Source organism: Acanthochromis polyacanthus, chromosome 3, assembly GCF_021347895.1.
Source record: "Acanthochromis polyacanthus isolate Apoly-LR-REF ecotype Palm Island chromosome 3, KAUST_Apoly_ChrSc, whole genome shotgun sequence".
NCBI lineage: Eukaryota > Metazoa > Chordata > Actinopteri > Pomacentridae > Acanthochromis > Acanthochromis polyacanthus.
Window position 1 is genome coordinate 36516382 of NC_067115.1, and position 25829 is coordinate 36542210.

At 40.8% G+C, this 25829-nt stretch overlaps 5 protein-coding genes across 5 annotated transcripts; all 5 read left to right on the forward strand.

The window, feature by feature from the left end:
* Positions 1-1628: 1628 nt before the first annotated feature.
* LOC127533108 (histone H4) lies at positions 1629-3682 on the forward strand. The gene has a single exon (XM_051945354.1). It carries the CDS (start codon positions 1944-1946, stop codon positions 2253-2255), a length of 312 nt encoding a protein of 103 aa, XP_051801314.1. The 5' UTR covers positions 1629-1943; the 3' UTR covers positions 2256-3682.
* A 1200-nt stretch (positions 3683-4882) lies between these two features.
* On the forward strand, positions 4883-6443 carry LOC110945766 (histone H1-like). Its single transcript, XM_022187348.2, has one exon. It carries the CDS (start codon positions 4925-4927, stop codon positions 5525-5527), a length of 603 nt encoding a protein of 200 aa, XP_022043040.2. The 5' UTR covers positions 4883-4924; the 3' UTR covers positions 5528-6443.
* Positions 6444-8037: 1594 nt separating this feature from the next.
* Positions 8038-8726, forward strand: LOC127533106 (histone H2B 1/2-like). Its single transcript, XM_051945350.1, has one exon. It carries the CDS (start codon positions 8092-8094, stop codon positions 8464-8466), a length of 375 nt encoding a protein of 124 aa, XP_051801310.1. The 5' UTR covers positions 8038-8091; the 3' UTR covers positions 8467-8726.
* Positions 8727-8816: 90 nt separating this feature from the next.
* Positions 8817-25528, forward strand: LOC110963964 (uncharacterized). Its single transcript, XM_051945993.1, is given in 4 exon segments — positions 8817-9487; positions 10813-11120; positions 25005-25131; positions 25133-25528. Coding segments are annotated over 4 exon segments (1344 nt in total). The 5' UTR covers positions 8817-8881; the 3' UTR covers positions 25436-25528.
* LOC127533104 (histone H2A-like) lies at positions 10724-11141 on the forward strand. Its single transcript, XM_051945348.1, has one exon. The coding sequence runs from the start codon at positions 10738-10740 to the stop codon at positions 11122-11124; it is 387 nt and encodes a 128-aa protein (XP_051801308.1). The 5' UTR covers positions 10724-10737; the 3' UTR covers positions 11125-11141.
* Positions 25529-25829: the final 301 nt, after the last annotated feature.

Genomic DNA, 25829 nt, shown 5'->3' on the forward strand with positions numbered 1-25829 from the left:
TAAAGCTACAGTACCACCAGAAATTAAACATAAAGTGAACAGTCTGTTCCAGTCCAGAAAATAAACAAATAACCATATTCCATTAGCATCACTCTGAAATAACCATTAAACCAATATGCAAACTTAAGATTCAAAAGTTACAGCAAAAATTATATCTACTGTAAATAACAAACAAATAAAATGAGAAAATCAGCAAACTTATGATTGCCTCATACATATCCGGCCCCTAATTGTTCTCTAATTTTAGAAACAATTACAAACAACAAGAATGAAGTAACCATGGGGCAATTACGAATTCAAAAACAAACTTGAGTCCTGTCTCCTTTTTTCTGATACGTAGAGTCAGGCCAGCCTGAACTTCTGCTTCATACTGCTTCCAGAAGTAGACAGACTTTGGTGATGGGTCTGACCAGTTCACCAGTCTTGGTCTTCAAACGAATCCTGCGAACCAGTCCATGTTCATCTGGCACTGCTTCGACGACCTTGCCAATGACCCAGGAGTTTCTCGGCGCAGTCTCATCAACCAGCAACACAACGTCTCCTGGCACAAAGTTGCGTGACACTCTTGACCACTTCTGGCGCATTTGGAACTCTGGCAGGTACTCTCTCACCCAGCGTTTCCAGAAAAGATCCACCATGTACTGGACCTGCCTCCATCTTCGACGTGCATAGAGGTCCGCTGTCTATTCCATTAGCATCACTCTGAAATAACCATTAAACCAATATGCAAACTTAAGATTCAAAAGTTACAGCAAAAATTATATCTACTGTAAATAACAAACAAATAAAATGAGAAAATCAGCAAACTTATGATTGCCTCATACAGACATTATAGCGTCAGCAGCTCCTCCTCCTGCCATCAGGTAGACCTGATGTTTCCTCTCCATCAGGTAGAGCTGATGTTTCCTCTTCATCAGGTAGAGCTGATGTTTCCTCTTCATCAGGCTCCCTTTCCTAAACGTTAACCTTAGCTCCAGCTGTAGTGTTCCCTAAAGTGGCAGTATTCACAGGACAAGCAACAGGCTTATTAAAACACTGAAATAGTTTCATTTAGCTTTGCTTTCTTTTTCTTATTTTTTCAGACAGATAGAGACTAGGAATACAGAAGGTGAATAGATCCATGTGCAGCTGTGGCAGTCTATGGTCTGGCAGGGAGAGAATGAATGAACCTGGTTTATATAGCAGGAGGTGATTACTCCTCCGGCAGCTCAGGATCTTCGCCTGTCCAACCGGTTCAACATCCTGGACAAAGATGAGTTTCCTCCACTGGATAAAAACGAGCAAAGTTGAGTGACTGAATGAGAGCTGAGCAACGAAAGGCACAAAGTTGGGAGTCGGCTCTTGTGATTCACTACAAAGCATCAGTGCATCTCCCGCCTGCCATGCAGTCAGTAACATTGTATGGTAGCAACGTCCTACCGGACAAAAGGAGTACTCTCCCTCGTCAGTAACGCACCGTAGCAGCGCTGGTGCATCGGGCTCCGTGGCGGCTTGTCCCTACGTTTGCGAAAACCGACAGCGCTCACATTCACCTTACTAATATGACATGTTAAAGTCATGGAATACAATCAGTGTCTAAGTGATCTAGTAATTTTCTTATTTGCATTATTTAATTTTGTCTTATTGTTTTGTGTGCTATATGGTGACACAGCTCATATTTTAAACACTCTTATTTTTGTATTTTCTGAGCTGCTATAATGTGTGAATTTCCTACTGAAGGATCCATAAAGACAGAAGCTGCTGCTCCTGTTGGTCAGTTGGTGGCGCTGATGGAGCAAAGAAGGTTTATTATTAAGCAGCAGAAAATTCACAGAAGAAGATGAAGAGGGGGCTGTCCGGAGGAGGAGGCCCGCCTCTGTCTTCTATCACGTCCTCAGTGGAGATTTAAACCTCCGTCAATCCAGCAGCGGTATCGTTGAACAGAAACCCGAACAACAACGAGGATGTCTGGAAGAGGCAAAGGAGGAAAAGGACTCGGTAAAGGAGGCGCCAAGCGGCACCGTAAAGTCCTCCGTGATAACATCCAGGGAATCACCAAGCCCGCTATCCGCCGTCTGGCTCGTCGTGGTGGAGTCAAGCGTATCTCAGGTCTGATCTACGAGGAGACTCGTGGTGTGTTGAAGGTCTTCCTGGAGAACGTTATCCGTGATGCTGTCACCTACACCGAGCACGCCAAGAGGAAGACGGTGACCGCCATGGATGTGGTGTACGCTCTCAAGAGGCAGGGCCGCACTCTGTACGGCTTCGGAGGTTAAAGTCAGCGTTCATGGAGCAAAACAAAGGTCCTTTTCAGGACCACATATCTCCTCTACAGGGCAGCAGTCAACTTATCAATTATTTAACATTGAGTCTTCAGAGATGAGAAACCAGACAAACTGTTGATTCTAACAATACATCAAAAAATATTTCTCAGTTTTATCAAAGTAGATCATGCAGAGGTTACAGCAGCTGTGACCCTCTCCTTTTTACTGAGTTTATTTTCTATAGTAGTCTTTCCTGTTTGTTTATTCCGTGATAAGAAGCTGATCAGACTGTAGTCTTTCTTTTTCTTCTTTTTTTTTTGTCTTCTGGACTTTGAAATGTAAGAACTGAGAGACTGCTGCTGGAGAAAAGGAGATCAGGAGACAGAACTGAGGAGGATATGAAAGAAAAAATCAGGGAGTCCACGGCCAGCTATAGAAAAACAAACTCTGAATGATTATGAAACTCTTTGCCTACAGGATGTTTGTGAAGTGATTGGTAGACATGTGATTTCTTTTTTTAAACATAAATCTGTTTAAGGAACAACAGCCTGCTGGTTCATTATATTAAGGGTCTGCTATTGAAATAAAAATGCTCTGAAATTGAATGTTTTGATGCCAGATGACAAAAGTGTAATATTAGAGAAAAAAGTGACAAGTAGGAGAGACTCCTGTGAATATTAACTTTTTAAGCTTATTTTATTTGATCATGTTACCAACATATTAAATGATCAAAGGAATTTTCTGATAGAATAATTATTTCAGTAACAGCTGCATGTTTCTGTCCTTATTAAAGTCATTCATTTCTTAACCATACATCAAGAACGGGCTGATTTTAGATTTTGAAGGATGATAAAGACAGAAAACTACAGTCATCCTTCAAAATTTGTCAAATTATTTTTCAGGAGGTGCTGAGCCTCTTGATCGGATCCAGTCTGGAAATAAATCAATTATGTGTCATTAAATTAAGTTTTTTGTTGTTACAGTTTCAGCTTCTTGTATTCAGTCATTTTAATGCATAGTTTTTCAAACCAGCCCACAATAAATAAATATGTGCTCATCAGGATGAATCAGAAATCAGTTTAATTGGAAACTAATAGGAAGATTTATAGAATATGTGATCATTAATAAATTTGTGTAAAGTTTTCTGCTGGTCCTTGAGATCTCCATATTGGTCGGAATACACTCTCTAAAAATATGGTAGCTAAGATAAGGTTAATATTAACCATGCATCTAAAATGTCTCATATATCCAAGTGGGTATCATGTGATTGCTGAGTCACTTACAGAAGCTTCAAGCTCTTTGTTTGTTGTTAGTTTAATTTTGTGTAGTTCCCTCCAGTCTGAACTGTGGGATCAAAGTATATCTTATTTGATTACAGCAAACATGCTCCAAAATATCACTTCATACTGATTTTCATTAAGTCTGCTTGTGTTATTGTATGAGCTTTGATCACAGGTAGTTTGTACTTGATTGTAGCTTGATTACAGGATGTTCAAAGTGTCATTACTAGTAAAATTTTAATTCATGATAGCTACATTTGAGCTATTTTTTATTTCGGTTAATAAAGCTCTGAATTGTCTGTCATTATCAGACTTGCTGTTATCTCATGAACCCTCTACAATCTTCAGATCTTCTGTTTTTTAAAGTGAGAAGAAAAACATGCAGTGAGGCAGCATTTTGTTCTTCCATCTGTGGAACAGGAGAAGACCTGAAGGCAACAGAGTTTTTATTTTAAAAGCAAATTCAAGAATCTGCTTTGTTAATCAGACTTTTGAATTGATTTGATTTGTTTTCCAAACAAGCCCTGCTGATCAGAATAGGAAATCAGTTTAACTGGAAACTAACAAGAAAATTCAATATTCAATGCAAAATCTATGTAATAAAATATGGGAAAACCTTAATGCAACTAAAAGAGTTTCTAATTCATGTATTTAAAGATAACACATATCACTGTAATATACACACATTGTGAAAGATTTGCAACATGGATCTCAATAACGGATATTAGGACAATAAAGATTTAAAATCCTAAATATTAGGAGAGCAAACATAAAGCCAGTTAAATCAGAGATTTATGAAAGCTTTAAAGTTTTGGTGCTTCGATAATTCAACATTTGGTTCAGGCGGAGTCTATTCTAACGGATCATCCAGACTCCAGCAGCCGCCCCGAGCACCGGCAGCGTCCGTGTGTTTACCGGCGAACGAAACTCTCTGCTTCCAGGCCAACGAAACAGCGCAGCACCGCCGCTTTTCTTCTACTGTGTCCCAACATGTCTCTGTTAACCGGAACACCGATGTTTCACCGGAGACGAGGACCTTTTGGTCGTTTTAGCAGCACAAGTGTGCAGAAAAGTGTCAGCGAGACGCACTCGGTCACCGTGTGTCCGACAGCTTGGAAGCCTCCTGCAAGCGAGAGACAAAGAGCTGGAAGCCGAACATGAGACAAGTGTGTAGAGACACGCGTGTCTTTGTCGTGGAAACGAACGTGAAGTATGAAAAGGTTGATTTTGTGCGTATTTTGTGTCTAAATCGTGTCGAAGAAAACACAAATGTGGCCGCGGTTTTGAGGCGGCGGCAGGCCGGCGCGGTGTGTTGCCCCTTTACGGTTCTCATGGTATTTATAAGTCCCGCCTCCTGCGTCCAGCTCGGACACTTTGAGAAAAAAACAGAGACGCAGAAACATGGCAGAAGAAGCTCCAGCAGCTGCACCGGCTAAAGCTCCGGTCAAAGCCCCGAAGAAGAAGGCCGCCGGCCCCAAGAAGGATGGACCCACACTCCCGAAGCTCATCGTCGCCGCTGTGGCCGAGTCTAAGGAGCGGAAGGGGATCTCACTGGCTGCGATCAAGAAGGTTTTGGCGGCCAAAAATATCGATTTGACCAAGGCAAACAAACGCATCAACACCGCCATCACCAAACTGGTGACTAAAGGGGTTCTGAGCCAGACTAAGGGCACCGGAGCCTCCGGCTCCTTCAAGCTCGCCAAGAAGGAGCCCAAAGACTCCAAACCGGTCAAGAAAGTGGCCAAGAAGAAGGCTCCCGTCAAAGCTAAGAAACCCGCCGCCGCTAAAGCTAAGAAACCCACAGCGGCCAAGAAGGCAGCAGCTAAGAAGACAGCGGTCAAGAAATCCCCGAAGAAGGTAGCGGCCAAGAAAGCCGTTAAGAAGACACCGAAGAAAAGCCCCAAGAAGCCTGCCGCTAAGAAGCCCAAAGCTGCAGCCAAGAAGCCCGCAGCAAAGAAAAGTGCAGCCAAGAAGCCCAAAGCTAAGAAAACTGCCAAGAAGTGAAGCTGCTTCATCTCCACTCACTCATCACCAAAGGCTCTTTTCAGAGCCACCACAGCCTCCACTAAAGACTAAGAGAGCTGCTGCCTCACTCATCACTACATCCCTCTCACAATACTACTCCCATCATTACAACATTCATGGATCAACCTTCATTTACAGAAAACTAGCATATTTTTGGATCATTTTAGCAATATTAAGGCTTTCTACTTGCTCTCTTCTCATCCAGGTTTTGTCTTGTCATTTTTGCACCATCTGACTATGAAGTCATTCAAGCTTAATCATAAAATTGCACTTCTTTCTAATTAACTCGTGATATTTTGAGTTTCACAGGTTGAAAAGTGACCTTTAGAACGCTGCAGTGAAAGACCATCCAAATAAGTTCTGACAGTGATCAGACCAACAAGTTACTACTCAGGGAAAATTCTTGTACACATATTTCTACATTTCTCCCTTCTGTTCATATATAAATAAGAGCTGAAGTGTAATTCAGAATAAAAAGATGTAATATTTTAAAATCATTTTACTATTACTTCTCTGTAACACAATATATATTTTACAATTTCTATTATTTGATTTTCCTGACAACTGTTTATACAAAAAAGAAAAATAACTTAATTACAATATTTCTGTTTTGTTTCTATTTTAAATTGAATATACTTTGCAATCTCATTCTGCTCTGTTAAGTACTTATGTCTTTGATAATAATGTTCCCCATTTTAAAGGACTGACCTCTATCTGAGGAGGTGTTTCACATGTGTGTGCTCATTTATTATGACTTTGATTTTAGTTTATGAAATGTGTTCTATCATTTTGAGATTTAAAAAAAAGAACAATAAAATGTGAAACATATATTTAAAGAAAAATGTAAATTAGAAGAATTAAATTAGATAATGTACATGTTTTCAATACCACCATCATACTGTAAACATGCACTAATACAAGCTGAAATCAAAAGAAAAATCTCTTTGCATTATTTTTGAACTATTTGTTCTGAATGAGACAAAACGGTTTCAGGTAAACATCAAAGCTGTTCACATCCATCATACATCTTTGACAATGGTTCACCTTTTGAGAAAGCAGATTCCTTCAAAAAATGTTGGACTTCAGAGAATCAGATTTGCTTTGAGGTGTGCTCCAGAATTCACCAGTCTTATATATTAATCAATTAATTGGTAGCAACATAATCCAGAAGGAGGAAACTGGATTCAGTTCATTTTCAAATGTGTTTTTGTTTGTCCCCATATTTTAGGACAGAAATTGAATGATTCTACATATTTATTGTCAGAATTAAACCAGATTTTGCTCCTACAAGTTGTATTTTTAATTTAGCCAAACCTAAAGTGACATCACGTGTATTGATCCTTTGGTAACTTTTTGCTTTGTCCCCATGAAACTGAATTCTTTCAAAGTAACTGTTTAAATATTATTCATATTTTAACCACCCTACATGAAGGAAAGTAATTTAAATATATGTTGGTAGGAGAATATTTTACTACATTAACGGAATCAGAAAGAAGCTCATTGAGAGTTTGTGTGTGACTGGAAAGAACCGCTGGTTTGTTGCAGGATGTGAATCCGGGCTGACAGACAGGGCCGAACTGCGGACGTAAGAGAGGACAGTCGGTGGAAGTTTCAGTGGGCGGAGCCAAACTAATCAAATCAATGTAAATATGATTCAGATTCAGATTCAGAAACTTTATTTGTCCCCAGGGGGCAATTAAAAAGGCATGTAGAGCAGCAAGTGCAACAATGACATAATAAGAAATAGGGGATAAATATGTGTACAAATCTAGAGCAAGTCATAATAAGAATAAAAATTAAAAACAGATTAATAAGAAAAAACACAGCTTAATAACGTACTAGTGCAAATATAGGGTACATAGTGCAAATATGAACGAAAGTAGGTGCAATATGAAAATGAGGTAGATACAATAATATGTCATGGTAGATATAAATTGAGAAGTGCAAAACTGCAAAGTTCACAGAGGTCAATGTGGTTTGGGGGTGATGGCAGAGGGCGTTGGGGCTGAGGGTGGGGAGTGGGGGGATTGTGAGTTGAAGATTATGCCCTTTGATTCTGATTTTTGCAGTTTGGGCCACTGTTTTCTGTCTTTTTGCAATTATTGTAGGCTGTTAAAGATGAGGAAAGGAAGAAGACAGGAAAGGATAAGTGGATGTAGGTTTAACTTGAGATGAAGCGCAGTAGTGTAACTAACAATTACATCTAAACAAAGACGTCACTGCAATATAATGCCTGTTGACTCCTACACTTCAAATTACTCGCTCCAGACAGCCACAATTGCATCCATACAAGTACATTCAAGTAAGTATATCCAGTATAATTTGTCTTTATCTAGTCTGTACTCAGAAATCTAAAGTTCTACGTTGAAACTGTGTGAGGTCTCCAGCTTTCTGTGTCGTTTCCATGGAAACCAGACTCCAATCAGCTGAGCAGATCAGCCAATTACAGACGGGGAACTGCACAGTCGTATTTCCATGCGGCCTGTATAAGAAGAGCCGCTCTCTGCACCCAGCTTCACTCGTTACTACAGAGACGGAGAAAGATGCCAGAACCAGCGAAGTCTGCGCCTAAGAAGGGCTCCAAGAAAGCGGTGACCAAGAGCGCCGGGAAGGGCGGCAAAAAGAGGAAGAGGACCAGGAGGGAGAGCTATGCTATCTATGTGTACAAGGTGTTGAAGCAGGTCCATCCAGACACCGGTATTTCGTCCAAAGCCATGGGCATCATGAACTCGTTTGTCAGCGACATCTTCGAGCGTATCGCCGGAGAGGCCTCCCGGCTGGCTCACTACAACAAGCGCTCGACCATCACCTCCAGGGAGATCCAGACGGCCGTCAGGCTGCTGCTGCCCGGTGAGCTGGCCAAGCACGCCGTGTCTGAGGGCACCAAGGCCGTCACCAAGTACACCAGCTCCAAGTAAACGAGTTAAATGTCCACAACACAACGGCTCTTTTAAGAGCCACCCACTTGATCTGCAGAGCTATAAATCCACTTACAGCTGTGTTAAAACTGATAGATAAAGCTTTCCTCATATACTAGCATAAAGCATATCATAGAAAGCCAATACAAGTGAGAGAACTAGGCATTTGACTCCACACTACACTACAAAGCTCGTTTCTGCAGCAAAACATTACTCAAATTTGAAAGTCAGTGTTTTGCTAAAATTATTTTCTTCAGTCCTTTAATCAATACATTTTTTTCTTTCTTGTCTTTCTTTATCCTGCATTCTATGAGACAAGAAGCATGAAATTGAAAAAAGTCACTGAAAATTTAAACTAATAAATCAATTATTTTGTACAAAATAAGAGACCAGTTTAAATCAGAATTTACTGAACATGGCGGCTGCTGTGGAGGAGGAGTTTATTGGAAACGTCACATTCATTTCATCCAATACACGGTCTGATATCCCACGCCCCACACCGTTCCGGACCAATCACAGCTGTCGTTGCTCCTCCGCTCTCCATATAAGCTCGCTGTTGCCGCTCAGCCTTCACTCGTTTCTTTACTGTTTGAGCAGCGAACATCGCGAAAGCACAATGGCCAGAACCAAACAGACTGCCCGGAAATCCACCGGAGGAAAAGCTCCTAGGAAGCAGCTGGCCACCAAGGCTGCCCGTAAGAGTGCCCCGGCCACCGGAGGCGTCAAGAAACCTCACCGCTACAGGCCCGGTACCGTGGCTCTGAGAGAGATCCGTCGCTACCAGAAATCCACAGAGCTGCTCATCCGCAAGCTGCCTTTCCAGCGCCTGGTCCGAGAGATCGCTCAGGACTTCAAGACCGACCTGCGCTTCCAGAGCTCGGCTGTCATGGCTCTGCAGGAGGCCAGCGAGGCTTACCTGGTCGGCCTCTTCGAGGACACCAACCTGTGCGCCATCCACGCCAAGAGGGTCACCATCATGCCCAAAGACATACAGCTGGCCCGCCGCATCCGTGGAGAGAGAGCTTAGACCCGCACCAACTTTACACCCAACACAACGGCTCTTTTAAGAGCCACACATACTCACTTTGAGAGCTCACCCACATAATGGTGTGTTCATTTCTTCAATAACTCCTTTATAAATGAATGCAATGTGAAAACATCAAGTAATTTGGTCTTTTCTGTCTAATCTTTTTTATTTACTTTTAACTGCAGTTACAGGAAAGAAAATTACAAATGTCTTTCTTTTATTGGCCTGAAGTATGTTGTCTAACACATTAGATCAGGCTGAACTTATGCATCTGTCAGTATTTAAAAACTATGTAACCCAGTATGTATGTTTAATATAAACATCTGCTCTGCTGTATATAAGTATATTTATATACAGGAAATAGAAACAAGCGATGCAAATACAATTTATAATCAAATGTGAGGTGATTGAGTTTGAACACTGTAAATACTGATTTTTTTTAAAATTATGGCCAAAACAATGTTAAAAAATCAATGTTGTAAAACTTTACAATTTTATTGATTAGAAAAGAGGTCAGTATTTCCCCCCACTACTTTACTAACACAAATAGTTTTAGTAAAGTAGTGGGGGAAATACTGACCTCTTTTCTGATTGGTGAACACTCCACTCTCACTGATCAATGATGAAATCTTGACCAGTCACAGTGCAATTACTAATAATCGAAATTGCTTTGATTTATATCACTAATGATTCCAGACAGACTCTGCTGATACATGTTTAATGGATTTATAGTAAGAGGAGCTGAAAAATACTGCTTTTATATTTTACTTGATATTTTTCTGCTGCTCTGGTGCATTGTTTGTAAAATAATTATTCTCATTCACTGAATTGAGCCACATATTTTTACTTATGCATATTGTAAGTCATAAAGAATTTCAGTGAATAAACACTCTGGTGTACACGATTAAACTTGATTTCAAATTTATTTTGGCTATTATACATTACATGTGACTATTACAGGTAAGTTGGCTTCTTTCTGACTCGGATTCTATTTGAATTAAACTAAAACTATGTGTTACTAAACTGCAGTCCAACTGTCTCATTTTAAACTGGGCATTAGTGACATGTCGGTCTGAATGCAGCGGTTCTTGGAGATGCAATAGCTCTCCTCTGATTGGACGATCACATTTCCCTCTCACTCTGACCAATCAGTGAGCAGCTGTGCTTCCATATAAAGCTGCAGTTTGTGCAGTTGAAGTTATTCTAGTTTCTGCTTTCAGTGAGAAGCTTTTGTACACTGTAAAATGTCTGGACGTGGAAAGACCGGCGGGAAAACCAGAGCTAAGGCAAAGACCCGCTCATCCCGGGCCGGACTCCAGTTCCCGGTCGGTCGTGTCCACAGGCTGCTGAGGAAGGGCAACTATGCGGAGCGTGTGGGTGCCGGCGCTCCCGTCTATCTGGCGGCCGTGCTGGAGTACCTGACCGCTGAGATCCTGGAGCTGGCTGGAAACGCTGCTCGCGACAACAAGAAGACCCGTATCATCCCCCGTCACCTGCAGCTGGCTGTCCGCAATGATGAGGAGCTCAACAAGCTGCTGGGCGGAGTCACCATCGCTCAGGGCGGTGTGCTGCCAAACATCCAGGCTGTCCTGCTGCCCAAGAAGACCGAGAAGCCTGCCAAGTCAAAGTAGACCATCCACATCCTGCAACAAACCAACGGCTCTTTTCAGAGCCACACACAAACTCTCGATGAGCATCTGTCTATGTCCTTTTATGTAGTAAAATACTACAACTTGTATCCTCAAGTCATTTTACTTTGACACATGAAGTTAAACTGTGATTAACGCCGTTTCTCTAGAATCACATCTGACAAATACATTAATGCTGTTGTGACCTACTCTTAACTAGTTTCAGCACTACAGTAGATAAAATTCCGTTTAAGTTGTCCTACAAACTAAACCACCACCTTCAGTTTAGAAAAGGACATCAACTCTTCTCTCACTGATTCTACTACTTTGTCTAACGTTTTTAATGATTTTACTGAGGCATTAGGTACTTTAGTGACACTAAATTTGATTTAAAATTTAATATTTTCGTTTTATATTCCATCATTTAAGCTGTGTAATTTAGAAATAATTTTTTAAGTTGATTTGGTCATTTTGGCCCCGCCCACTGAAACTGCCACTGACTGTCCTCTCCTACGTCCGCAGCTCAGCCCGTTCTGTCAACTCGGGTAAAGCCCAGCCAGGGATTCACATCCGACAACAATCCTCTTTCCAGAGCCACAAGCTCTCAGTGAGCATATGTCTCATACCAACATATAATTAAATTGGTTTCCTTCATTTACGATTTGAACTTCACTAATATCAGTTACTTTGAAAGAATGATGCTTTATAGGAATAAAATGTACTGATGCTCAACAAAACTTATGAATCCACAAAATGGAAGCAAAAAATCACCAAAGGATAAGCACAGATGTGATGTGACTTTAGTTTTGGCTACATGAACAATTTCTAGTGGAAAAATCTGGTTTACCTCTGACAATAAATATGTAGCATCATTCAACTTGTGTCAAAAATTTGAGGACAAACAAACACACATTTCAAAATTAACTCAATCCAGCTTCCACCTTCTGGATTTAGATTGTTACCAATTAAGTGATTCATGTATTAAACTGATGAGTTTTGCCATTGATGACAGATTCACAGACAGAGCAGAAGTTACAATTATTATTTTTTAAAATATACTCACATTCTACATTCATAAAAATGTTTGCAGATGTCCTCTTGCCCAGCTGGTTCTCTGTTGTACAGTAACAATCTCCAGAGTCTGAGACCGAGATGGAGTTATGGACAAGCTGCTGGTTTTTGTGATGAATCTTTGGTTCTTCTTTTTCCAAGAGCATGTAGCTGCTGAGTCTGCATCACTGCTGCAGGTCAAAGTCACTGTGCTGCCCTCCATGATTTCAGAAGAGGGACTCACCAACACAGAGGCCACATTCAGAGCATCTGGAGGGGAAACATGAGGGTGTGTAAAGGACGAACAAGACAACATTATGTCGGACAGATTCTCTAAAGGTTATTGACAGAATGAAGACAACCCACACACTGAAGGAGAGCCGTAGTTCTCATGTCCTTTCAAAGCACAAGAGATGACGTCTCCAGGATTAAACCGGTCTTCATAAGAACTGTCCTCAGTCGTGACTTTCTTTCCATTTTTGAACCAGACATAGGAAAGAAAACCCGCTGGGCTACAACTGCTGCGACATTTCAGCTCTGCCTCCGTATGAGACGGATGGACTGAGACTCTGGTCACTGATACCTGCAGAGCTGAACATGTGGAGGAAGCAAAACAAAAAACACAAATATGAGATCATCTTAACAGCTGTGAATGACATTATCTCAGACATCATTCACTAAAGTCATTAATATCCCCAAAAAGTAAGAACTGAGGTTATTTAAAAAGTTACAGGAATTACAAATAAGAAAATGATCTAAAAATGTCCAATCTGATTTTTGTACCACTTTCTGATGATGTATGCTTTTAAAAAGCTTTTACATTGTGCTAAAGTGGACTGTTTAGCTACAGCACAAGATTTAGATGATCCTCACTCAAAGTGACACTTCACACACTTCACATCACATAATCAGTTGACGTACGACAAATACAGATTTAGCTATAAAGAAAACATTGAACACAAGACAAAACATTTGTTTTCAAAGCCTATAACCCCCCACAGTTATGTGAAGTGATAGTTTATCTCTAAAGTCATGAGTTACATCCTAAAACCTCAACATGATGGTGTTTTAGGTGAAGTGTATCAAATGTGCTGTTGTGACTTTTAGTTGTGTTCACGGTACCTGTGAGAGTCAGAGTTGTTCCAGGTAAACTACTCGTCCATTCAAAGCTTTGTGTTGTAAATTTAAATTGATACTGGGCTGAATCAGCGTCTGTCAGGTTTCTGATTTTCAGAGTAAAACTTTCTCTTTCTTCTTCAAGGACCTCAACACGACCTGCCTACTGAGAGTCTCCTCTGATGTCTTCAGGCTGTGAATGATATTTCTGATGACTACGATCAGAACGGAACCAGAATTTTGATTGAACACAATCTTCATGATTGTTGTAGATGCAAGAAATGTCCACTGAAGTACCTTTAGCAGCACAGATTCTTCTGCTGCTGTAAGTCACTCTGTTGCATGTTTGATCATGAACACCTGAAATATAAAATGTATTTTAATCAACCACATCTTTTACTGCAGCAGAGGTGACACGCGTATTTATACCCTTTACTTTAGGAAAAGCATCAATACATTCATCCATCCATCCTCACTAGGGTCGCGGGGGGTGCTGGAGCCTATCTCAGCAGACTCGGGCGAAGGCAGGGGACACCCTGGACAGGTCGCCAGTCTGTCGCCGGGCAGCATCAATACAGAGTATCGTTAAATACTTCTTTATTAGTAAAAGTCCTGTGAGAAAATTTCTGCACAAGTAAAGTGCATAAATATCAGCAGCAAAATGCAGTTGAATATTAAAGCAAAGGTGGTGGTTTGGTCCTCTGAGTGAGAGATTGTTAGATTATTAATAGTGAAGCATTAGTGTGTCAGCAGCATGTTACTGCTGGAGCTGCTGCAGGTTTGAGCTTCTTCATGTTCAGTTTTATATTCAGAGACAGCAGATACATCTGAGGGCTTTTAACATTATTAACAGGAGAAAAGAGACAAGATAAAGTTCTAATATACAACTCTTTTCAAGTTGTTGGACTTTTCCTCAAATGTTTGATTGTTGCTGAGATAATAGATCATTGTGTAAGAATATAGTACTGAGAGACAAAAGTCAGACTGGAGCTGCTCATCCGCCTGTGAGGGATTCTGCCATTGATGATGAAGTTTCGGCCTGAACCAGAATTTTTTTGGTCGTAAGTACAAGAAATGTCCACTGAAGAGCTTTGATGGCACAGAAGCTTCTGTCCAAGTATCAGAAGTGACCACAAAAAACAGCAAAAATAATCCAAAACATTTTAAACCAGCACAAACAGCACTTTAACTGCATGTTTATCTGAGGTTGTGTTTGCAAGAAAGATTCTATTTCAAAGACATTTTGAAAAAGATGAGACAGAAAAATATATTTCAGTACTTTAAAACAAAATTAGACATTTAGAGCACACACCCTCAGGACATTAATAGGTTCACTGTAAGCGTATGAAAATCTTCTACAAGAGATTTTACACAATGTGGACCTCTTTGTTCGTTTCTATGATGCTTTGGACTTTGACTACTGGCACTTGAAAACACTTGAACATGGTTTTATGGCATTTTCTGTCTTATGAGGATCCACAACACACAACTCTCTCAGTGACCTCATAGCAGCTCACCGAGCTCTTTGGATTTAGTTGTGATTTGTAATTAACTGAAGTAACGCAGTAGAATACTACTGCATCAGCTGGACATGACATTTGTAGTACAAATAAATAAAAACAAATAAAACATAGAAATAGTTCAAGTTGATCATTGACGGTCTTTTGTCCTTTTCAGTGAGAAACAAACCTACTGGTCTAATAAAGATTCTCAGGTAAAAGATTTCATCAGATGTCTGTGTGTTAGTAAAAGACTGAGGAGTAAACTCACACACTGGAGAAGGGAAGCCCTCAGATCCTTGTACAGCACAGAAAATGCTTTCTGCAGGATTAAAGTAGTCTGAATAAGTAGATGATGTTTGGCCCCAATTTTTCTATCCATTCTTGTACCAGATGTAGGAATAATGAGCAGGTAAACGACATCTGCTGTGACACTCCAAACTTGCTCAGGTATAAGAAGTATATTCAGATGATCTCCTCATGAGAACTTGTAAATCTGGATCTTTGAGGAAAATGTTTGGACTTTTATTCAACGCTGGTATTACACATAGCGTCAAAATAACAAACATAGTTTATATTATTTTGTAATTCCTAAATAAATTACTATGAAGTCATGCTGACACACATTTTAAGACAAATTCAATTAAAAATATAAACTCAGTAATATTTGTACATGACATTCTTTTACAGAGTTACAAGAATATATATATAGTACTGCATCCAATACCTGTTAATAGTAGATAGTTCTCATTTGAACAAAAGTTCACTTTTAAGCCAAGAGTCATTCAAACATGAATCTTTAGTTTGTCTCCACCACACATCAACAGCGCTGTTTCATGACAATGAAAACTTAGTTTAAAAGAACAGAAGAAATATTCAATTCATCTTAAATTTTCCCTGTAACAGACAGAGTGACTCCAGGTGATCTTGTAAATCTTTCATATTTTTGATTTGTTATGAATCTGAACTTGTACTCAGCTGAGTCGCTTTTTTAAAAGTTTGTTATTCTCACAGAGCAGCTGTTCGGTTTGCAGTAATACCGAACACGACCTGTGTAGTCTGAGTCTGTTCTCGGGTCCACAGGGTCAGTGGAACTGCCTTTGGTGAACCAGATTGTTTTCTCAACTCTGTCATTTCCTGTTGATGGTGCAGGATATGTCCGCTGTTGATCCTTCCAAAGCACAGATGTGAGTAGTAGTGTAAGTCACTCTCCAGTCATTCTGACCCTGAACCACTGCAACACAGAGCACAAACCACAGTCACATCTAACGACAGATTTACATATTTTCTACTGGTGCATCAATACGTAAACTTGCAGGAGAAGTGAAATTATTCCACATTTTCATCTCACTGAGATCCTGAGACAAAACAAGGCTGTAATCCCAAAGTCCTCATCACAGATTTACTGCAGTTGGTGACACAGAAGTGCTCATTATGAAACACAGCATCTTAACATTTCAAAATAACTTCACATATTTAATTGGTAACACAAACTGATGATAGGATATGAAACCGATACGTAAGTATCGACACAGGCTTTAAAAGTTATGATCACCAAATTTGTTTAATCTTTTTTTCTAATTCCACTCATGGCAACTGTGAATAAGTGAGCCAAATCCATTGTAAATGATGATATACGTTACCTGGAATCAAAAGAAGGAAAACTATGAATCCACTTCTTCCTGCTGGTAAACTCATAGCTGCTCCTCTCATCTCTCTGGTGGCTTCAGTAGCAACAAAACATGTCAGTAAGAAATTACCCAGATAGCAAACTATGGGTGAATCAATGTTGAATCTATGTTGAGACCTAACGTAGAAATTATACAGAAAGCGCAAGGTTGATAAAATGTTGAGTCAACGTTTGCTTACATAGATTACATGTTTGCAAACATAGATTCAACATTAATTAAACATTGACCTGTCAAACATTTTAATTAAACCAAAATACAATGTAGATTCAATGGTATCTTTTAAACACAAACTTCAATGTTAACAAAATGTTGTTGAATCAATGTTGATCCAACCGTCAGTCTTCAACCGTAACCACAATTCAACCTTCTTAACCCTAATTCAACATTGATTTAACATCTTTTGCTATCTGGGTAAAGTGTGATTTATGGTTGAAAAGCAAACGTTGACTCAACATTTTATCAAATATATGATCTGCAGCACCTGTCACAGTAAGAAAAACTTCCATGAATTCTCTGGTTGTAGCAATTCCATTCATATCTGCTGCTCTCGTCTCTGTGTGTGTCATTAAACATGTCTGCACATTATTAAAGTCATTTGAAATAAATGACTCACTGTAACACCTTCATCTGCACCACAGAAAGAAGTTCTCTTAAAACGACAACTTTTACCAGAAGCCTGTAAGCAGAAGACAGAGGTACTGCCTGGTTTCCTTCCTCTTTGTTTGTCAGATAGTGGCAGAAAAAAACCATAAAGAACAACTTTTTCAGTGTTGTAGATATAAAGTGGCTTTTATGATGTGTTTCAGACACCATGAGAAACTAATTTCAGGCTTGTTAGAACCAACCTGTGCCGTCTTCGTCACTTCCAGTAAATGGAAGAAAGACATGAAAAAAGTTTTAATTTTGTTTCACCATCATTCCTTTAAATGTGGAAAGAGTCTCAAAGACTGAACGGTTCCCACACCTACTACTGCTAAGATAGACGATTATTGTCAAAAATTGCAAAGCCAAGAAAACTTTGATACTAATGTTAGTGATAAGATTTAAATTATGGAATTAGAAGCATTTAGCTTTGCTAAATTTAGAAAAAACAAGAAATTCTTAGGCTATTGAATTAAACCTCTGAAAAGGAGAACAGAAACATGATTGTAATGAGTAAATGGTTGTATTTATATAGCACTTTTATCCAAAGCACTTTACATGATGATATGTCACATCTACCCATTCACACACACATTCACACACTGATGGTGGGAGTTGCCATGCAAGGTGCTAACCACAACCCATCAGGAGCAATTAGGGGTTAGGTGTCTTGCTCAGGGACACCTCGACATGAGCTCGACAGGCCGAGGATCGAACCGGCAACCTTCCAGTTACAAGACGGCCACTCTACCCCCTGAGCCATGCCGCCCCCTTAATGAGTAAGTCAGAAATAGTTCACATAATGAATTCCCTGTTCTGTTGACAAAACCATCTGTGATAAAAGAGAAAATACAATCCAAAAAGCAGCTCAGACCTCTTTACTAGCATCCAGTGGTAGTAAATAGAAACTACAATCACCTCAAACTATGCAACAAAACTCATCTTCCTCCAGTCTGAATGACAAATACAATGTTCAAAAAAATTAAAGGAACACTTTTTAATCTAAATATTGCATCAAATCAGTGAAACATGTGGGTTAGTGATCTGGTCAAGTAAGTAACAGAGGAGGTTTTTAGTCAGTTTCAGCTGCTTTGGTGTTCATAAAATTAACAACAGATGCACTTGAGGGGTAACAATGAGACAACCTGCAAAACAGGAATGAGTTTACAGGTGAAGGCCACTGACTTTTTTTCCCCTTCCGAATATTGTCTGACTGTTTTTCACTAGTTTTGCATTTGGCTAGGGTAAGTGACACTTCTGGTAGCATGAGGCGATACCTGGACCCTACAGAGGTTCCACAGACAGTCCAACTCCTCCAGGATGAAACATCAATGCGTGCCATTGCCAGAAGGTTTGCTGTGTCTCCCAGCACAGTCTCAAGCACATGGAGGAGATTCCAGGAGACTGGCAGTTAGTCTGGGAGAGCTTGACAAGGCTGTAGAAGGTCCTCAACCGATCAGCAGGACAGATATCTGCTCCTTTGTGCAAGGAGGAACAGGATGAGCACTGCAATAGCTCTACAAAATGAGCTCCAGCAGACCACTGGTGTGAATGTCTCTGATCAGACAATCAGAAAGCGATGTAATGAGAGTGGTCTGAGGGCCCACCGTCCTCTCGTGGGCCCTGTGCTCGCTGACTGGCACCGTGGAGCTCGGCTGACATTTGCCATAGAACACAGGAATTTGCAAGTCCACCACTGGTGCCCTGTGCTTTTCACAGATGAGAGCAAGTTCACCCTGAGCACATATGACAGGCATGAAAGGGTCTGGAGAAGCCGTGGAGAACGTTATGCTGCCTGTAACATTGTTCAGCATGACCGGTTTGGTGGTGGGTCAGTGATGGTGTGGGGAGGCATATCCATGGAGGGACGCACAGACCTCTACAGGCTGGACAATGGCATTCTGACTGCCATTAGCTATCAGGATGAAATCCTTTGACCCATTGTCAGACCCTACATTACTGCAGTGGTCCTGGATTCCTTCTGGTGCAGGACAATGCCCAGTCTTATGTGGTAAGAGAACTCATGCAGTTCCTGGAGGATGAAGGAACTGATACCATTAGCTGGCCCCCACGCTCACCTGACCTGAATCCAATAGAACACCTTTGGAACATTATGTTTTGTTCCATCCGACACCATCAGGTTGCTCCTCAGACTGTCCAGGAGCTCAGCGATGCCCTGGTCCAGTTCTGGGAGGAGATACCCCAGGACCCCAGGATCTGTCGTCTCATTCAGAGCTTGTCCCGGCATCATCAGTCATGCATACAAGCACATGGAGGCCATACAAACTACTGAATACCATTGGTGGACTAGCCTGTCACATCAGTTTTTCACTTTGATTTTGGGGTGTCTTGAATTTAGCCCTCCTGGGGGGTTGATAATTTTCATTCTCATCAAACAATGTGGCACTTTTCATTCCTAACACATTATCCAGTCCATATCAATGCTCATATCCAATTTGTTTTTTCCCTGTTTTGAAATATGATGTATTTTCAAAGTGTTCCTTTAATTTTTTGAGCAGTGTATGATGTGTTTACTGAAGGGTTGTATGTCTGAATGCAGCCTTGAGGAACAACAGCAAATGCAATTAAGGTGATTATAAAGAAACTGTTGTTTTTCTTCAAGTTATATGTTGGCTTGTGTTGAAGAAAAGTCGGAGTTAAATGTGAAACTGAGTGCTTTTTATTCATGCAACCAAAACTCCTTAGCTCAGAAAAGGTCCGTTGGAATGTAAACCTGCAGCTCAAAGTGTAACTAACAGATCAGTCTCCAAACATCCCTGATATTCATGGGCGTAACCACCATCTCAGAAGTGAGGGGGACAAATTTTTCAGAGCAATTTCTCATTCTCTTACATTTAATTGCACCGTCCTTAGTGGCTAAAGAACCACATAATCCCTAACAGCCACAGTGCAATACCAGGGGACCAACTAGGCTAGTTCTTTAAACTATAAAGTATAAAACTTTAAACTATAAAATCTAAAGTTTTAGTGGCCAAACTCTAGTTGAGTTGACAACTTGAACATCTACTGGACGAGTAGCCAAATGTGCCAAACACTGAACATGAAATGATCAGTACTGCCTGGTTTCTCCCTGCAATAGATATCTTATTTTCAGGAAGTTACAATCTCTCCTTTCCTGTAAAGACCCTACATCCTTGTCCCTGCTGCTGGCCTCTGATCAATCTCCTCTCTGACTCTGCTCTTTCTGTTATGGCAATAAACATTAAAAAAAATGTGGTAAGAAAAATTCTGAAATAGCATTAGGAAGAGTAAAAATTGCAGTAGAATTTAACCTCAAAATCACTTTAACCCATAGATACATATTTTTTTCTCAGCCACTTCTATTTTTTTCACCTCTGCAGACCCTGCATGGTCAACATTACTGCTGGCCGCTGCCTCTGGTCCATCTCCTGCCTGACTCCGCTCTTTATGGAAATAATCATTAAAAAATCTGAAAATCAAAATTCTGAGACAGAATTAGAAAGAGGAGGATTAAAAAATAGTTGTAAATTTATATCATGGATAGCCTATTCTTTTTTCTCCTCCCTGACTCTCCTCTTTTGGGACCAAAAGACTTCAATACACGGAGAGCAATTGTGAGCACATCTTCTGCCCAGAAATGAAAGAGGACTGGGTTTATTCCAAGAATAAGCTAATTAGCAAGTAATGTAACAGAGGCAACGACATTTAAATTATTGTTAATTAGCTTAACATATTGATATATTGCCACGTTTTACCTTGTCATCATTTAGCTAACAAGTCTAACATTGTTTGCATCCAACAAGGTCACACAACTTACACAGTTTGTTTGGAAAAAACTGTAAAGTTTTTTGCTTCTTGCTGGCTCTGGCTGGTTTGCTAAACATTACTCCAGACGCACGTTCAGCACTGCTCAGCACAGCAGCACGTCTCCTGTGGAACACCTGCATTAGTATGCGCTCATGGTGCATTCAAAGACGGCTCGGGAAAACACGTTACTGGATGCTAATAACGGGTTTAGCTGTTGTAACGGCTGAAAAAAAGTGCGGGGGACAGAGGGGACAGATGTGGAAAGTGCGGGGGACATGTCCCACGCGTACCCCGCGTCCGTTACTCCCATGCTGATATTGATTCAAATATGTAATAATGTTTGGGCTAAAGCTGACGATATCTGTCCTTAACAGACCAGTACCATGAAGAAATTACACTTCATTTCATTCAATTCAATTTTATTTATATAGCGTCAATTACAGTCAAATCGTCTCAAGATGCTTTACAGAACCCATATGCCTGACCCCCAGAGCAAGCCCAAAGGCGACAGTGGCAAAGAAAACACCCTTTTAATGGGGAAAAAAAAAAAAAAAAACCTCGAGCAGAACCTGGCTCTATATAGGGGGGACCCATCTGCCTGCTAGCCGGGCGGGTTGAGAAGGACAGAAGAGGGCAAGGGGGAGGGATGGGAGAAGAGGGAAGGGTGGGAAAGCACAGAAAACACAACACATTTGGATACATGCATGACAGGATATGTGACACAGACAAAGTATAAGCTAACATTGAAAACTGACTCAGTTTACTGTTATGATGTATGGCTCTGACATTAAACATACTCCATATATAGCTAGCAGTAAAATTCAAACAGTATGTAAGTTAGCATAACAAGTATAGTGAAGGCAATGCAGAGTTGACTGGTGGAAAAAGGGGAGTTGGAAGCAGAGGGCTGGAGGAAGGTCAGCAGCAGCATCCCACAGTGGACATGGTGGAGACTAGACCAGTTGGTGGAACATCAACCGCAGATCTGAAGCATCCAGCTCTGGGACCAGGGACACTCGGAGAAATAACACAGGGGCAAACAGAGTGAATGTACTGCAATAACGGTATACATATTAAATGTAAAGGTAGATAGAGAAGGGCTCAGTGTGTCAAGAAAAGTCCCCCAGCAGCCTCTGCCTATAGCAGCATGACTAGAGGCAGAACGAAGGGACATCCAAGAGGGAGTCAGCTGTGCAAATGAAGACACAAGCCGAACCCCTGTGGGTCACCCAGTCAGCCCCAACTATAAGATTTATCAAAAAGGAATGTTTTAAGCCTGGTCTTAAAAATAGAGAGGGTATCTGCCTCCCGAACCCAAACTGGGAGCAGGTTCCACAGGAGAGGCGCCTGATAACTGAAGGCTCTGCCTCCCATTCTACTTTTAGAAATTCTAGGAACAACAAGTAAGCCTGCAGCTTGAGAGCGAAGAGTTCTACTAGGATAATATGGTACTAACAGATCTTTAAGATATGATGGAGATTGGTTATTAAGAGCTTTATGTCAGAAGAAGGATTTTAAATTCTATTCTGGATATAACAGGAAGCCAGTGAAGAGAAGCAAGTATAGGGGAAATATGATTTCTTTTGCTAACTCCTGTCAGTACTCTCGCAGCAGCGTTTTGGATCAACTGTAGATGTTTGAGAGATAAGGAATTGCAATAGTCAAGCCTGGAAGTAACAAAAGCATGAACTAATTTTTCTGCATCACTCTGAGACAGGATGTTCCCGATTTTTACAATATTACACAGGTGAAAAAAAGAATTCTATGCATTCAGTTATTAATGTGAGATATTTTCTTGTTTGGGTGATATTTATATAGATGAGGCGGTTTGTGGTCATGAGGATGTTTGCTGTTCCCCAGAGGACAGTGTTTGGCTATTAAAAGAGCTTTTCTGTTGCTGCTCTTCAGCATTCAGCGGTATTGCATGGAAAGGAAGCTGCTCTATTTTGTTTAAGAGCAGGACACAGATTTTTTTTTTCTCTCATGACATTGACATTATTTCACACATTACATGCTGGACTGAAGAACACAGAGCAGCTCTTACTTCAAGTTATACTGTCAAAATTAACCAGCCACATTATATTTCATAGCATGGATCAGTCAAGTCTGTAAAGCCTCCATAAAGACAGAAACTGGCAGTCTGACAGAATGTTATTTAACATCATTCTAGTGGCTTTTGTACCCTTCCCCCAGGCTGTAATGGTACAGCTGAACTAAAATTTCTAACTGTATCTGTACATTAACTACAACAAGCGCTCGACCATCACCTCCAGGGAGATCCAGACAGCCGTCAGACTGCTGCTGCCCGGTGAGCTGGCCAAGCACGCCGTGTCTGAGGGCACCAAGGCCGTGACCAAGTACACCAGCTCCAAGTAAACAAATTAAATGTTCACAACACAACGGCTCTTAAGAGCCACAAACATTATCTGCAGAGCTTTAAATCCGCTTTCAACTATATCAAAACAGTATGATCTGTAGCATCGAATTCAGGATAATTCATTTTTTATTAAAAAAAAAAAGCACTTTAGGCAAGAATAAACCAGAAACCAACAGGCAGATAACTTGATATTTCACCAAACACCACATTAAAACGCAGCAAAAACATAAGTCATATCTGAACATTGGGGTTTCTTTTCCAAAACTACTTTCCTCAGTGCTTAAATACATAACTAGATTTAATTCTTTCGATCTTTTCTCATGTTATGTATTTGTTAATCTTTTGAGACAAGAAGCTATCCATAGTGTATTGAAATTTCTTTAAGACACTGAGAAATGAAATGTTTGAACTAGTCCAATTTTATCTTGAAATATAAAGTGTAAAATAAGAGATGATTTTAAATCCGAGTTTACGAAACAAGGCAGCTGCCATGGAGGAGGAGTTTATTTGAAACATCACCTTCATTTAATCCAATACACGCTCTGACATCTCACGCCCCACATCGTTCTGGACCAATCACAGCTGCCATTGCTCCTCAGTTCTCTATTCACCTTATTCAGGAAGGGAGGCAGGGCGGCGCCATTTTTGAGAGCAACTTCCGATTGACCGTCTTTGCACTACAACAACATCGAGTCCTCTCGCTACTTTTAACTGTTCTTTTAAGCGATTTTAACATGTTTGGCATCAATTGCGCTGTTCGTGGGTGCCACAACAACTGGGGAAAGATGAAGATTTCTCTCTCTCAGAATTGTTTAGAGCACAGAAAGGTTAGATCTGAATGCTGCAGACCAGCTCATGGCTATGTAAACACACAGCTTGCATCGGTCACTGTCAGTGCAGCTACAGTGATTCTATCAAAGTTCAGTTTCCACTAAAGACCTAGCTATGCCAAAAAGATACTCTCTGCTATTTTGAAACGTTATGACTGCGGTTTGGTCAGAATCAGTTTTTTGTTGCTCCAGGGAATTAGCATTAGCTTGTGACAGGGCTAATAACACAGTGAACTGCAGGAGCCGTTTCAGAAATGACAATACCAACCTCCGTTTGCACAGCCACATCGTATATACATGAATCAAATTAAGTTTTATTCAACTCAACATACCTTCCATAATATCACAGCAGCTTGACTGCAGGACCGTCCCAACCCAGCGATACAGGAGCATCCCGTGGTCTCCACCACTCCATCAGCTGTCACCAACACCCACACCATGTGTGAGGAGGTACTAGCCTGACATTAGCTTTAAGAAACGTATATTCCCGTTCTTGATGTAACAGAACAGCGCCGACTTTACCACTGTGCAAATATTGATAGGCTTCAGTGCTCTTACAATTCCTCATAGCCGAGCGATCAACACCAAGAGACAACACGAAATAGTTAAAAATATCGCCATACATGACTTCTGGCCATTTTTTCATGCCATCCTCCCACTCTGTAATAAGTCGCGGATGAGGCAGACTTGATCCATTTCTGTTTTTTAAAGAGGTTTTTGTTTCTTCCCACATCACTTTCTCAGTTGTAAACACCGCCCTGACCGAGTTACCGGAAGTGCCACTCAAAACAGGAAGTCCCGCCCGTTGGAAAATGGGCGGAGCTGAATAAGGTGAATATAACCTCACTGTTGCCGTTAGGTCTTCATTTATATTTTACTGTTTGATCAGGGAAGACAGAGAAAGTGCAATAGCCAGAACCAAACAGACTGCCCGGAAATCCACCGGAGGAAAAGCTCCTATGAAGCAGCTGGCCACCAAGGCTGCCCGTAAGAGTGCCCTGGAAACCGGAGGCGTCAAAGAAGCCTCACCATTACAGGCCCGGTACCGTGGCTCTGAGAGAGATCCGTTGCTACCAGAAATCCACAGAGCTCCTCATTCGCAAGCTGCCTTTCCAGCGTCTGGTCCGAGAGATCGCTCAGGACTTCAAGACCGACCTGCTCTTCCAGAGCTCGGCTGTCATAGCTCTTCAGGAGGCCAGCGAGGCTTACCTGGTCGGCCTCTTCGAGGACACCAACCTGTGCGCCATCCACGCCAAGAGGGTCACCATCATGCCCAAAGACATACAGCTGGCCCGCCGCATCTGTGGAGAGAGAGCTTAGACCCACCACACTTTTACACCCAACACAACGGCTCTTTTAAGAGCCACAAGTGTTCACTAGGAGAGCTTTACCTCCCATTTATTCATTTCAAATATTTGTAGAATATCTGTCTGTTCAAGCAACTTTTCATATATGAAAATTATAAATTTATAAGATTCCACAAAATATAACAGGAACATGAACCTACAGTATTTGGCATATATGTAGGTAAAATAGTAATTAATGTACAGATACAGTTTGAAATGTGTTTAGTTCAACTGTGAGGAAAGCAAATTTGAAACCTGTGTAAAGTACTGAATTTTGATTTGTCCCAATTACAAATACATTTTTTTGTTTCACAAAATAACAGCAGATATGACCTCATCCCTGATCAGTGGACAATCCACTCTCAATC

Bases quoted from the DNA above. Each gene is read 5' to 3' on its own strand.
- LOC127533108 (XM_051945354.1), top strand. From the start codon at position 1,944: ATGTCTGGAAGAGGCAAAGGAGGAAAAGGACTCGGTAAAGGAGGCGCC.
- LOC110945766 (XM_022187348.2), top strand. From the start codon at position 4,925: ATGGCAGAAGAAGCTCCAGCAGCTGCACCGGCTAAAGCTCCGGTCAAA.
- LOC127533106 (XM_051945350.1), top strand. From the start codon at position 8,092: ATGCCAGAACCAGCGAAGTCTGCGCCTAAGAAGGGCTCCAAGAAAGCG.
- LOC127533104 (XM_051945348.1), top strand. From the start codon at position 10,738: ATGTCTGGACGTGGAAAGACCGGCGGGAAAACCAGAGCTAAGGCAAAG.